General features: G+C 52.1%; 2 protein-coding genes across 2 annotated transcripts in view; both read right to left on the reverse strand.

Annotated features, from left to right (window-relative positions):
- Positions 1 to 199: 199 nt before the first annotated feature.
- Positions 200 to 4,670, reverse strand: CD79B (CD79b molecule, immunoglobulin-associated beta; the record flags this gene model as incomplete). Its single annotated transcript, XM_010154172.1, has 5 exons — positions 4,604 to 4,670; positions 2,278 to 2,319; positions 1,146 to 1,457; positions 540 to 658; positions 200 to 241 (listed from the first exon to the last, which is right to left on the reverse strand). Coding segments are annotated over exons 1-5 (582 nt in total), but the record flags the coding sequence as incomplete, so codon positions are not given.
- Positions 4,671 to 8,914: 4,244 nt separating this feature from the next.
- The window catches only part of SCN4A (sodium channel, voltage-gated, type IV, alpha subunit), a 30,681-nt gene continuing 25,642 nt past the window's right edge, over positions 8,915 to 13,953 (reverse strand). Inside the window, exons 21-25 of the mRNA XM_010154171.1 lie at positions 13,726 to 13,779; positions 12,095 to 12,232; positions 11,351 to 11,455; positions 10,551 to 10,821; positions 8,915 to 10,107 (exon numbers count right to left, since the gene is read on the reverse strand). Coding sequence (XP_010152473.1) covers positions 8,915 to 10,107; positions 10,551 to 10,821; positions 11,351 to 11,455; positions 12,095 to 12,232; positions 13,726 to 13,779 — 1,761 coding nt within the window. The remainder of the gene's footprint in view (positions 10,108 to 10,550; positions 10,822 to 11,350; positions 11,456 to 12,094; positions 12,233 to 13,725; positions 13,780 to 13,953) is intronic.

Here is a 13,953-nt window from a genome sequence, read left to right on the forward strand (position 1 = left end):
GAGATAGGTGTCTGTACATGCTCAGAGCTCGTCTCTACAAGCATCTCTTTATGGCTGATGTGCAACAAGCGCGGGGGAGGCAGATGCCCTGATGTCCCCTGCCAGGGCTGGTGGTGCAGACACCCAGCAGGGCACAACCAGCTGCTTCAAGGCTCGAGTTGATGTTACAGAGGTATTTCTGTAATTAATGCAACATTACCTCATAGGTGTGCTCCTCCTCTGGGGTTTCCTTGCCTTCACCCTATGGAGAGGATCATCGCAGATTAGGCATGACAAGAACCCACTGGGATGCTCTGATCTGTGTCCCCCAGGCCAGGTCCCACAGCTTCCATGGGCAAATCCATGCAGTGTCCTCCCCTCCCCTCATTTAAGATGCCTCTTTCCTGCATCAGCTAGCCGCACTCCCATGCAACAGCCCCAGCCCCAGCGCCTTCATGTTGCCACCCCTAGCAGGGTCCTGCCTGGGATGCAGGACACACTGTGAGCACTGCAGTGGTGAGGCTGGGGACATCCCCACCGCTGGAGAGACTGTCACTTACTTTGTCTAGGAAGAGGAGCATGGGGACACTGATGAAGATGACCAGCAGGATGGACTGGATGATGATGATGGCATCTTTCAGGGTGTTTCTGCTCTGGATCTGCTGAATGTTGCTGTGACCTGGGAGCAGCAGCACAGGGAGAGTCCCAGGTCTCACCTCCATGCCAGGCTCCCGAGGAATGGGGATGAGCTCAGCATGGCCACAGCTTTGTGTTTCAGCGGAGAGGATGGGGAGGATATGGTGACATTCCCTCCCCCTCGGGAGAGATCAGAGCATTGTAAACTGCTCCTGGGGTCAGCATCAGGGACCACCTCCGGGGTGAGACACCTTGGGCAGGACCCACCACTAGGCAGGACTAGGATTTGTTATGGGAATGCAGTCCCTGGGATGTGTTTCTTCAGGATGGATGTGCCAAGGCAAACAAAAAAGCAGGGTTTCCTGCTGCTGCATGGCTGGCAATGGGCAAAGAAACCTCTGTGGTCCCACCAGCATGGGGAGAGATGGGTGCACAGGAGCATGAGGTGGGGTTTGTATGGAGAGGAAGGAGTGAGAAAAGGAGAAAGAGCATCTCTTGGGGTACCTGGAGGATGGGGAGCTTCCACTCACCCATGACTCTGAGCTCTGTCCCACACAAGTGCGGCCGCTTCTTTTCCGCCGTGAGGTTCTTGCTGTCACACACGTAGATGCCGTTGTCCTCGTAGCTGATCCTGAAGATGGTGAAGTTGATGAATTTGTCTTTCCTCTCGATGCTGTAGCGAGAGGTGCTGTGATCCATCTCGTAGAGATCATCACTGTCCTCCAACGTTTTGTACCACTGCATGCTATGGGGCTCCTGGGTGTAGCAGATGAAGTGGACAGGCATGTTCTTCTTGGCCGACACGTAGCGTGGTTGCTGCTGCACCAAGGGGCACCCACTGCCTGCCAGGGGACAAACGTGGTCATGGGGGTCACAGACTCGGCACCGGGGGGGTGTCAGAAAAAAGCCACTCCCACTAGACCCCCCAAGCCAAGAGCTTTCCATTTTCATGCATTATACTGCTGCTGAGCATTCAGCTTTGTTTTGGTGAAACATCATCATCTCGGGGCTGAAATCAGAGACTTTTGATGAAAACATGCTTTGAATGGAAAGTCCAGTTTTCTGTGGGAATTGCTTCACTCAGATGCCTTTTTGCTACTCCCACCCCTCTCTATGTACATCTCCTTAGTCCCAGCTCCAAAATCACGGCCCACACTGCCACACACCACACAGCCTTTGCTAGGACAGACTCATCTTCCTAGCTGTCTTCTCTCATGATTCCAGACTTTTTGCATTTTGCTGTATTTTGTATTTTTGCCTGTGTTTTGAGTCCAGAGCTGGTGAATTTGCAGGCTTGTTTGGGTTGCAGAGTTCATGCTTAATACCCATGGGTGGGAATGGCATAAACACTGTGTGCATGAGCCCAGTGCTTTGTCCCAAACCACATCTTGTGCAACGTGCTCTGCAAATGTAGAGGAAAAATGTGTGTGCGCTGGGGAAAGACAAAACTTATCCAGCTTTGCAGAGGGAGAGCAAGATGCAGGGCTGGGGAAATGCCATGGAGATCACAGCCTGGCAATCACCTCTGTGATGGGGAGGGTTGGTGGGTGATGGACCTCTCCAGCTCTGCAGGGTACCAGCCCCTCCATGGCATAGCCAGTGGGGACGTGGGGGACCCCGGGGACACACATAGGGAGGAGCCCAGTGGGGCTGCGAGTTTACCTGTGCTGTTCCTGGCGCTGCTGTTGTCTGCTGACATCCCACCTGCAAGACAGAAGGGTCCTGAGAGAGCGGCCAAGGGCTCATGCAGGACAAGCCCATGTGGGATGTCCCACATGGGATGGTATGTACCGTAGATCCATTGTGCCTACTCCACATGGGACAGAGTGCGGGAGCATCAGCCGAAGCTCTGCTCAGAGGACACAGCACAGTGGAGATTTGCGTGCAAACCTTTCTATTTCCACCCCATCTACTGAATTTTGTCTAAGCTTCTTTCTAGTTGACATCCCTGTGAAGCCTGCCTTTGCTATTAATACCCCCCGACTGGCACCTTTCGGAAGGGTCCTGGCAGCCTCATGCCTCTTTAGTCACACACTCTGTTTTCTGAATCAACCAGAAACACTTTCCCTGACAGGGCTTCCCTGGGCTTGGAGCCCCGTGATGGCCTGGGTGTGTTTTCAGACCCTGGGACCATGTAGTCCCCCAAGGACAAGGGCTGGATGGAGCCCTGGGACCTGCAATGCAGTGCAGGAAGCAGGGTGAAGCAGGGACCCCCCAGCACCTATGGGTGCCCCTGCCCACAGCTCCTGTGCCTCAGTTCCTCTTGCTGCAGCTGGGCAGGAAGCACCAGCCCTGTTTATTGCACCGCTTCAGTGCCCGGCTCCGTCCCCTTGATGAATATTCGATAAACCCCACTGTGGGGAAGCTAGCATGGACGTGGGGGCCGCGCCACCTCCAGCACGTTGGGGCAGCTGCAAAACTGTCCCCCAAGAAGAAAAAGGAAGGTTCAGGTCCCCAGCCTGAGTTCTGCCTTGAGCCTTGCCACCCTGCTGCAGACCTCCCTGCCTCAAACAGCAGCCTGGCAGGGACCTCCTGGCTCAGCTTGGGCTCCCCTCCCTGCCCCAGAGCCTCTTCCGGGTCCATACTGCCACGTTCTCCCCCGGCACCTACATCTCCGCAGGCAAGCTCTCCCCTCCAGCCTCTGTTTTGGGTTTGGGTTTTTTTTGTTTTTTTTTTTTTAAGATGAGGACATGCTTCTTTTCTGGGCTGCACGCTGGGTACGTGTCCCTGCCACCTGCAGTGCTGCCGGCTGGCCAGGATACTGTTTTTGTTAGTGTTCCTGAACGATGCCCAGGCTGGTCCCTCACTCTGTAAGCCCTCACACCTCTCAAAGCCAAGATTTCAATTGTGAGCTCCCCCTCCTTCAAAGCCAGGATGAAACCCTGCAACCTTGAATCCATGCTGGGTGCGGGTGGACACCAACAGAAGCCCTTTAAATGCCCTTTCTCCTGAGGGCACAAGTTTTCCCAGCTGAGGGTGGGATCAGGTTTTTGTGGGTGTCCCTGCACCAAGCAAGAGGAGTTGTAAGGGGACAGGAGCTGTGTCTGGGGTTGAGCCGCTGCTTCTCCATTGGGATGCAAAAGGGAACAGCACAGGCATGATCACAAAGGGACATCAAATCACCCCTAAAAGCCTTTTTTCCTCTCATTTTTTCTCCAATCCTGGGCAGTGAATCCTGTGGAGCAAAGGGATGGAGTTCACCCATGGCCTCCATTATGCGCCAGACCCGTGCTTAGGCCTTTGAGAGCAATAAATGGTTAAAAAATACCCCAAACCCTTCTTTCCTGCCACCTGCAACCGCAGCCATTCAGGCTCTACACCCACCCTGCACCGGGCTCCCACTGAGACCAGCCCCAGAAAGCTCCCGTGTTGCGGGGCGAGGCAGACGCGTCTTGTCCCTGCACCTCAGTGGGAAGCAAAACCCTGAGGCAGACGTCAGGACCCAAGACCCAGTGGGTCCACCCTGACTCCTCTGTGCCCAGAGCTGGCTTCCCGCATAATGCAGGACTGAGAGCAGTGGTTGCAAAGTTGAACACTAATGCATTTAAAGCCACACCTGGGCAAAGTCCTTCATTGCACTACAGGATGCAAGCCAGCACATTGCCTCGGTGCATGTTTCATAGAATCACAGAACGATTTGGGTGGGAAGGGACCCTAAAGATAATCTAGTTCCAACCCCCCTGCCATGGGCAGGGACACCTTCCATAGCCCAGGTTGCTCCAAGCCTCATCCAGCCTGGCCTTGGACACTTCCAGGTATGGGGCATCCACAGCTTCTCTGGGCAACCTGTCCCAGTGCTCCCCATCCTCTCCGGGAGGAATTTTTTCCTGATGCCCAATCTCAATCTCCCTCTTTCAGTTTACCCCTTGTCCTGTCATTCTCTGCCCTTGTGAAAAGTCCCCCCCAGCTTCTTTGTAGCCCCTTCAGGTACTGGAAGGTGCTATGAGTTTCCTTGCTCTGAGATGCAAAGCCCGTGTTTGGTGCCTACCTGTGACCAGGGCCATCAGCCAGAGGTTCACCTGGAGCACCCAACGCCTTGTGCAGGAATCAGCCATCTTTCACTGCCAACAGCAGGGTGACATACAATTCCTGGTCCTCGCTTCTGTAAAACGCAGCAGCCACTCCGACCTGCTTGGCCTCTGTACCTAAAAATGGCAAAGCTACTGCTGTGTGAGACAGCCCCTTTCCTGCTCATGTAAATCCTCCTTGACAGGGACTTTCCCCTTGGGTCCAGTTTTGAATGCAGCGTAGACGCTGGGGCGGTGGGTGCCTGCACCCTGGGCACCATCCAGCCTCGTGTCCCCTGGATATGCTCGCTGTGGTAGAGGGTCTGCTCCAGAGCTGGAGAAGAGCCCATCTGCAAAGCACTTGGTGATGCAAAACCTGGACTGAGCCCAGGGGATGTGCCCAGGGAGCAGGGTGCGACTGCCTGCACTGCCACAACCCAGGGGGTGGAAGGATGGGGGTTACCCTCAGGGTTGTACTCCAGCTCCACAGCAGCATGGGCAGATCCCCCCCACCCCCCCCACCCCAGTTTAGCCCTGCAGGTGATGGGCAGGGGTTGATGCTGGTCCAGTTTCAAGAGTTGGAGCAGGAACAGGGTGGGAAAAGGGGATGTTTGTGGGGCTTCTAATCTCTGGTCATTGAGGGGTGCAGTGGAATCAGTCCCCCAGCCACCATTCCCACATCCTGGAGAGCCTCTGCAGCTGCCCTTCCAGGGAAGGGTGAAACCTAGAAAAGGGGAGAGATGGCCAAAATGAGGTGTCAGCTCCCTGGGTGCTCCCTCCTTCTCCACACCACATTTGCCATGATGGAGACCCTTCTCCACGAGGCCTTTGGAGACAACCCTGCACCCCCAAGCTGAGCTGTCCCCCCTCTGCTCTTACGCAGAGATACGGTTTCCTTCCATGCATTGCCCTCTGGCTGCTGCGCTTTACCGGATGTGGGTGAGCACTGAACTGTAAATCCATGTCAAAAACACCTTTGGGTACTTTTGCCAGCTGTGTTGGTCCCCAGAGCCTGGGTGTCTCTGCCTGGGACCTCCCCAAACCTTCACCTTCTGCAGGTTTGGTGGGTTTTTGCTGGTTCTGAGCATCCGATGGCTGCTGGGAACTGGCCTGAGCCTCATCTTGTACATGAGGGTGCATGAAGCAAGAAAGAGGAGAAATAAAGGCTTCCAGAGTAAGATTGGCTCCAGGACAGGGAGAAAGATGATGAGAGAGGTGACTTCTCCTGGTAGAGCAGGTAAATTGTGACATGCATGGTACTGTATGTTGGGGTCATGCTGCTGAGTCTGCTGCCAGCACCCTTGGTCTTGTGGGAAAAGCACAGCCTGTCCGTGACATCCCAGGAAGGTAAAAGCAATGGGGGATGCCCATGTGCTTGGAAGGCACTGGAGGGATTTTTGCCAAGCCCTGTAATTGGAGATAGGTGTCCCTGCCCATAGCAGGGGGGTTGGAACTAGATGATCTTTAAGGTCCCTTCCAACCCAAACCATTCTATGATTCTATGATTCTATAGGAGCTGTGATGAGGGTTTGCAGTGACGGTGGCCAAATTACACACACACACACACACCACCCCATCCCCCCGTGCTGCCTGAAGGCTTCTTGGCACCGTCAAACAGGCACAGACCTGATCCAGAGGGGCTCAGTCTTGAAGTCCCCTGTGCTTGCAGAATCCATTGGCATGGGTTGGAGGTAGACCTGATGGTCTAATAGGGAGGGTCTTAGGTCCCAATGTCCCTTCTTCTGGGGTACCCTGTCTCCCCATCCCACAGCACATGGCCAGACAATGCTCTGTGTGCAGAGCAGAGCTGCTGCCAGGCAGCTGTGCCCTTTCCCAGCCCATCCCTATTCATCAGGCCTTGGGCTTCACTACTGTCCTTTCTCCTGCTCTGGGTCACGCCACCTCCTCCCTCCAGCCCCTTGCCTGCGTGGGTACCACGATGCTCAACTGGAATTACGCCAGCCTTGGGACGAGATGTTCCAGCCAGAGCAAAAACACAGCGGTGAGGCTGTGCCGTGGCCCTAGGGATGTCAGTGTGCCCCAGGTGTGGCTCCTCCTCCAGCCACACATTGATGCCGAAACCTCCTTCTCCCCATGATCCTGAACTTCTCCCGTGTGGCAGGTGGGGCAAGTTTGGCCTCACAGAGCCTGCCTCAGGGGGGTCTGCACGTCCTCCAAACCCACCTCTCTCCTTGGTTAAACCTGCAGCAGCATCTCCTGTAGCTCCAGGAGCTGGGGGTCACTGTTGGGACAGTCCAGGGGACTTGCCCACAGACAGAGCAGAAGCTCTCAGGGCTTGGCTGGGTTGAAGGTGCCAAGCAGAGGCAGCCCAGTGGGTCTCTTGTGCAGAGTGGGACCACCAGGTCCTGCTGAGGATGGCAGGTCCACCCAAGGACATGCGGAAGGGATCCCCATATCTGCCCTGGAGCAAAGGGAGGGGGCATTTACCCCTCCCAGGGGCAAGGTAAAAATTTCTCCCTCTAACACACCCCAACACGTTCAGTGTCGTAGTAATAGACCATTTACAGTTGTTTATTTTAAGAAATGTACAAAGAAAATGGCTTTAGCTCACACGAATCCTGCTCTTTGGCATTTTTTCCATCACCGACGAGACATAGGTACAAGCAGCATTGGTTGTGAACCACAATCCGGGCTGGGGACCGCTGTGCCATGGATGCTTCCCATGCAAACACCATTTAAGTAACTCAGGCCCCTGTTCCAGGGAGCATCACCCTATGCAACACGGAAATGAAAGCACAACACTAAGGGATGAGCAGAGCAACCCTGGCTCTGCTGCTGGACCGACAGCACATGGATGCAAGCAAGCTCAGCGCTGCTCCTGGCCAGCCTGAACATGGGGCATCCGTGACAGCTTGGCACCAGAAACAGTGCAAGGAAAAAGAAATTACAGTAATATTAAAAAAAAGACAGACCCTTTGGCTTCAAAAAGCAGCCCTTGTTTTAACTGGAAGAGGTTTTGGTTCATGTTTGGTTGGATCTCAAGAGATTTTTTTTCCCTTTTGAAGGTGGCCCATAGATGAACTCAGCACCTTTTGCACATCTTCCTGATTTATTTTCTTTTTGCCCACCTGTCTAAAGAACAGTAAAACCCTTCCGCCCTGGGAAAACCCTCTGCTGAGAGGTTTCTTGGTGAGGACCTGTCTGGCCCCATCAAGCTCTGCAGACACCCCAGCACATGGGTCATCTCCAGAGCCCCAGCCGAGGGAAGCATGCTCTGCCTGAGTATTTTGGGATATACACCCTAGTGGGAGCATTCCTTCTATTAAGTCCCCCCAGTTCTGGGTGGCCGATGGGATTTAAGGGACCCCATTGAAGCAGCGCATTGCAAGGACCGCTCAAAGACCTGCTCTGATCCCCAGATCGCTAATTAACGCTAACCAAGGGTGCTCCAGCAGGACACGTCCACTTGCTATGGGGCTTGAGGAAACTGTAGAGGTGGTTTTGTTACAGGGATTGGGGGTTCTTGGGAGAGGTTTTCCAAACCTTGCCTTTGTCCATTGCTTTCCTGCCAGCAAGTCCAGATGAAATGGGAAAACAGAGAAGAAACATGAATATAAATAAAATTTACATTCATAACATAGAGACCTGAATGATTTATGATTTCAATGCATATTCAGAGACATTTTAAACCTGATATTTCACCCTGAGAACATATCTGCAGATACTTTGTTTTGGCTATGCAAACAAATCTTTAAGACATAATTGCACTTTCTCTGTATATAACAAAAGAAATCCATAAAGCTTATTCAAATATTCAAAAGAAAAGTGCTAATTTAAGACATTGTAGTTTTTTGTTCACACAACCTTTTTTTATAATTATTCTTAATACTGTTTCACTCAGCTCATCTCTCCCTGGCTACTTGGCTGCACTCTGGAAGAATTATATACAAGAAAATTGTGAAATAACATTAATAAATAATTATTTTAAGTAAAAGGGCAGACATACTCTTTTTGTTAATGTCTGAAAAACATCGTTACCATGATGAGATCATTTCAAAACTAAACTGTTTCTCTTTCAGCAACAATAGATAGATTTCACATTTAATTCTCATAAGAAAAATATTAAAACCTTTGCAAGTGCAGTGAGCTGTAAAAAACAGGATCGGTAAGAGATCCTGCTTCAAAAGTGAAGGTGTCTGCTTGAAATATCTGAAATTAGCCCAGTGTCTAAGATCTAGTGATCTGTGTATGGAAAAGCTCTTGAAAATACAAAGATAGAAGATACAAATTAAGTCTTTTAAGGCTGGGCAAGAGAGGGAAACCTCTTTTTGTTATACCAGCGACTCTTTCACAACACGTTCCTTATCCCATGCTTTTGCTTCACTGGGAGCATCTTGAGTCTCTGAGCGAGGAACGGGTTCAAGGCCAAAAGCAGGGGCTGTCTCCACAACGGTCCCACTGTTCCCATACATCTTGTGCATATTGGTGGCGATCAGACCTTCCTTCTCAGGTGCATCCTCTCTCAGGGCATCCTCGTCCTTACTGTGCCTGTACATGTAGGATGCCTGCTTCACCGAGCGCCTCAGGAGGTACCTCCGGAAAGCCCTCTGGATTTTTGTAGCGCAGACTTCCTCGTGCTTCCTTTTCAGAGTGGTGGTGATGGGTTCATAGGAAACCTTTGAGGGGTTTGCAGCCATGAACTTCTCCTCCATGGTGGCCTTCAGGGCATCCATCTCTCCTGAGTCTCCCAACACTTCCTTAGTCAATGCAAAGAGGATATCCAGACAGTGGATTTTGTCCCCAGCAACCATTGGTAGATCCATGGTGATTAACTTGATCTTGTTTGGCTTAGGAATTTTGAGTGGCTCCTGTAAGGTGTCTACAAAGTCAGACAAGGTGCTGTATGCAATGAACTGGGTGGCGTCTGGGTCAAACTTCTCCCAGGTTTCATAAAACATTTCAAAATCATCTTCGCAGAGGGGCTCGCTGCTTTCCTCTGTGGCCACATTGAAGTTCTCCAGGATGATGGCAATGTACATGTTCACCACGATGAGAAAGGAAATGATGATGTAGCTGCAGAAGAAGAATATGCCAATGGATGGGTTGCCACAGTTCCCTTTTACTGAACTGCCAGGGTTTTCCAGGTCAGGGTCGCAGTCGGGGGGGCCACTGTTCAGGATCGGGCTGAGGAGGCCATCCCATCCAGCTGATGTGGTGATCTGGAAAAGGCAGATGATGCTGTTCCCAAAAGTTTCGAAGTTGAACATGTCATCGATCCCCGCCTCCTTCTTTACATAGGCGAAATTGGACATCCCAAAGATGGAGTAGATGAACATGACGAGGAAAAGCAGGAGGCCAATGTTGAACAGGGCTGGCAGAGACATCATCAGAGCAAAGAGGAGAGTCCGGATGCCTTTCGCCCCTCGGATCAGCCGGAGGACACGGCCAATCCTTGCCAGCCTGATGACCCTGAAGAGGGTGGGTGATACGAAGTACTTTTCTATGATGTCTGAGAGGACAATACCTGTGAAGGGATGAAGAAGATGTGAGCTTGCCTGCTCTGCAGCCAGTGCAGGGAGATGAGGTGGAGCCACTCTGCTCCACCAGCCAGAGTTGGGCTGATGCACGGGCTGAGGACACCCCAGTGGCACACAGCTATATGCTCCTCTGATGGCAAAGGAAACATATCAAAAACCTTGATATCTGAGCACAGACCCAAAGGTTAAATGCAACAAGGGGAACCCAACACCAAGGAGGAGTGAGACATCCCCAGCTCCTCATCCAGCCTGGTGGCATGGGACAGCCTCACATCTGTCTTGTCTCAGGGTCCTATTGGCTTGGCCGTGCTCAAAGGGTGGGTGTAAGGGGTGGCCAGTGACAGGTTGGTGGCTGTGGATTGCCTATACCATTCCATGCTTCATTATTCAGTGGGACCCCTGAGGAACTGGTGGAACTGGCAGGACTCACCTAAGATAGAGAGGATGACCACCACAAAGTCAAAGATGTTCCAGCCAATAGTGAAGTAGTAGTAACGCAAGGCGAACATTTTGAGCACACACTCTCCGGTGAAGATGACAATGAAGACCAGGTTTATCTTGTAGAGGACAGAAGTTTTGAGTTCACTTTGATCATCTGTTTCAACCATCATGGTCACCATGTTAAGACAGATCAGGATCATGATGGTTATGTCAAACACTTGCTTGGTGACAAAGTCAAACACCATCCCTTGAAACTTGTTCTGCCGTCAGGGCCACGTGAGCGATGATGGAGAACCAGAGGTGAGGTGGGAACATGGGATAGACACACATGAAAAGACACAATGGAAAGAAGAAGGAACTGTATTTAAAAGAGCGTAGAAAAGCTTGGGTTTGTGGGCAGTAGGTCTCTGCCCCATAAGCTATGGCAGGAGGATGCCCAGCACCTTGCAGGACAAAGCCCATCTGGTAACACCATGGTCAGGAGGTGTGGGCACAGGGGACAGTTGCTTGTTAATTATATCCACAGCTAATGCATCAGGGCAAAAATAAACCCATGGACAAGGCCCCACTTGAGCAGGGCTATCAAAACCATACCCAGGTCACAACTGTGTATGTATTGGCTGGATCAGTGCCCCTTCTGGGCGCGTTGAAAGCTGAGCTTTCTCTGAGTTTAACTCCCTTTGAGAGAGTAACTGGGAGCTGAGCTAGGAGAAAGCCTGAATCCCTGCAAAAGCCAGTTGTTTGAAGTGCTCCCTCCCTGCTTCATGGCAGGGTGATTACCCAACATACCGAGGGCCTGGGGATGGGCTTCTGGGGTTTCTTGGAGCCGAGCTTCTTCATGGCATTATAGTATTTCTTCTGCTCTTCCGTCATGAAGATGTCTTTGCCTCCAAAGTATAAAGGGAATCACCGGTGTTAGCCTTGGGAACTTGCCTCTCACCAAGCATCTTGAACCATGCTCCTTCCCACCAAGCTTCTCCAGCCAACCTCCTACCAGGCATTGCTGCATTGACTCAGAGGAACCTTCTTCCTGCTTGCCCTTTTCTACGCTGCTTCCCCTTTTCTACGCTGCTTCCCCTTGTTCACAGCACCCACACTCTGCCTGCTTCCCCCTCCGGCAGACCAGGGCTATTAGTCTCGTGCTGCTCACTTGAAAGCAAATGTTAAGTCTCTCCTTGATGCATGGAAAAATGATGTCTAAGGGTCACAGAGTGGGAAAAGAAAATTAAAGTGATGGTACGGGCACATCACAACCTCCTTCCCCTCCTCCCTCTGCAACCATAAATTAAATCCTCTGTAAATGCTGTGGCCAGGACACAAATCCATATGTGCCATTTGCCCAGCTCTCCTTGTTCACTCTGCGTGAAGCCACTAATGGGTACCAGCGATTCAGGTTGCAGAGGGACCCTGGGATCCATCCAAGCACTAGGCATAGTGGCCCTGGCCCCCTCAACCCACAACCATGCTGGTCCCCTCAGTTCTGGACCAACAACCAGGAGGCAACAGTGGCTGCAGGACCCAGAAAATACTTATCTTTTTCTTCTGCTGGTTGAAGTTGTCAATGATGACGCCGATGAAGAGGTTGAGGGTGAAGAAGGCGCCAAAGATGATGAAGATGACAAAGTAGATGTACATGTAGAGGTTGGTCTCATACACTGGCTGCTCCTCAATCTGCCCGGGAGAGAACGGAAATGTGAGACTAACCATCCCCAGAAAGTGTGTCCCCAAGCCCCTGGACAAGGTGTCACACTATCCAGACAGAGCCATGGGGTGATGCTCTGAAACCCTTGGCAGACACTGTGCAGGTTGAGTGGTTCCCATGTGGGCAGCTGCAGGAAGGTCCATCCATGTGACACCAGCTGGGGTACAAGGATGTGCTGACCCCCGTCCCATGGCATTAGGAATAGGAAAGGATGCTCAGGTGCAATGATATCAATGAGCAAACTTGAGTTTCTTCCTGATAATCAGCTTTCCAAAGGCTGAAATATAGTCAAGAAGGGGGGGGAAACGGTGGTTTCTTTCATACCAAGGCAGGGCATGGGCATGGCACAGCCTGGCAGCCTTGGAAAACACTCCTCATCAAGGAGCATTGCTTAATTCTGCTCTATATTTGACTGGAGACATCCCAAGATGTCAGAACCAGCTTCCCCCATTTTGAGGAAAGCTCTTGGCAGAAGAGAATGGATTTTCTCCCAAAACAGCTTTGACCCAGGTGTTAGAGGGCAGGAGCCCAAGCCATTTTCAGAGGGAGCTGGAAGCAGCTCCTTCGCTGAGTGCCGGCAGCTGCAGCCGGGGTGAGCAGAGCAATGGTTTCTGATGCTAAAAAAAGGTGATGAAAACAATACCTTCAGGTCAGTGGGTGTGCAGGGCTGACCCTCCCCCCTCCCCATGAGCCACGGGCAAGTTTGTTTGGTTACAGAAAGGTGGGAAGTCCCTTCTGCTACATTGGCTCATGGCAGTGTGTGTGCACCAGGGCTGGCATGGGGACATGTTTTGGGATGGGTCACAGTAGAAACAGCCTCTGCATGAAACCCTTTAAATACATTTTTTGGGTTTTTTTTCTAAATAACCCATTGAGCCTAAAGGTTAAATGCTGGCTGCTCTGTTTTAATAACCCATTTATTGGCCAAGGCAAGCTGGGCACATTATCCAGGATGGGATAAGCTCTCCCAGCTGGAGGGGCACATGGAGGGCAGCGTGTCATGGCAGGCTGAAGGACAAGCCCCCTGGGTTGGAGCTGTGGTGGCAGAGCAGAAACTGGGCCACAAACCTGAGAGGAGTGGGCTTGACCCTGAGTAGCCAGGGTGGGATGGGAGCCCAGTGTGGAGCCAGGGTGCAGCACGGATGCAGTGACAATGACATGGGTGGCAGAAGGCACCAGAAGGGACATGACCAAGGCTGTGCACCTCAGAAAGGGGGCAATTTTGGGCATTTCTCCAACCTTTGGCCCGTGTCCTAGCCCAAGCCATGGGTGGGATGCAGGCAGCACCCTGGTGCCAATGGGCAGAGCCAGAGGGGATACTGCGCCTAAGAGGTTCATCCCCAGCCTTTGCTGAGCTCCTCCTCAGCCCCAGGACTCTGCTCCCAGCCTGTCACAGAAAGTGGCCCAGTGGAATAAGCGATGCTTGGAGCCAGCTGGGGGACATCGTTGCTTGTCCCCTCACCTCACGTGAGTCCACAGCGGCATACATGATGTCCATCCAGCCTTTGAAGGTCGCCTGCAAGGACAGTGGAGAAAATCAGATTTGCTGGGATTTAACAGATGTGGGGTTAGGGAGGGAGGGGAGGGCGATGGGTGCGTGTTTTGGGGGTTAGTTCTGAGCATGCCTGCTCAGCCTGGAGTTAGAACTTCTCCGTGGGAATGGCAGGAGCAGGACCGTAAGTTGAGTCCA

Source organism: Eurypyga helias, unplaced genomic scaffold, assembly GCF_000690775.1.
Source record: "Eurypyga helias isolate BGI_N326 unplaced genomic scaffold, ASM69077v1 scaffold33876, whole genome shotgun sequence".
In the NCBI taxonomy this organism is placed as follows: Eukaryota; Metazoa; Chordata; class Aves; order Eurypygiformes; family Eurypygidae; genus Eurypyga; species Eurypyga helias.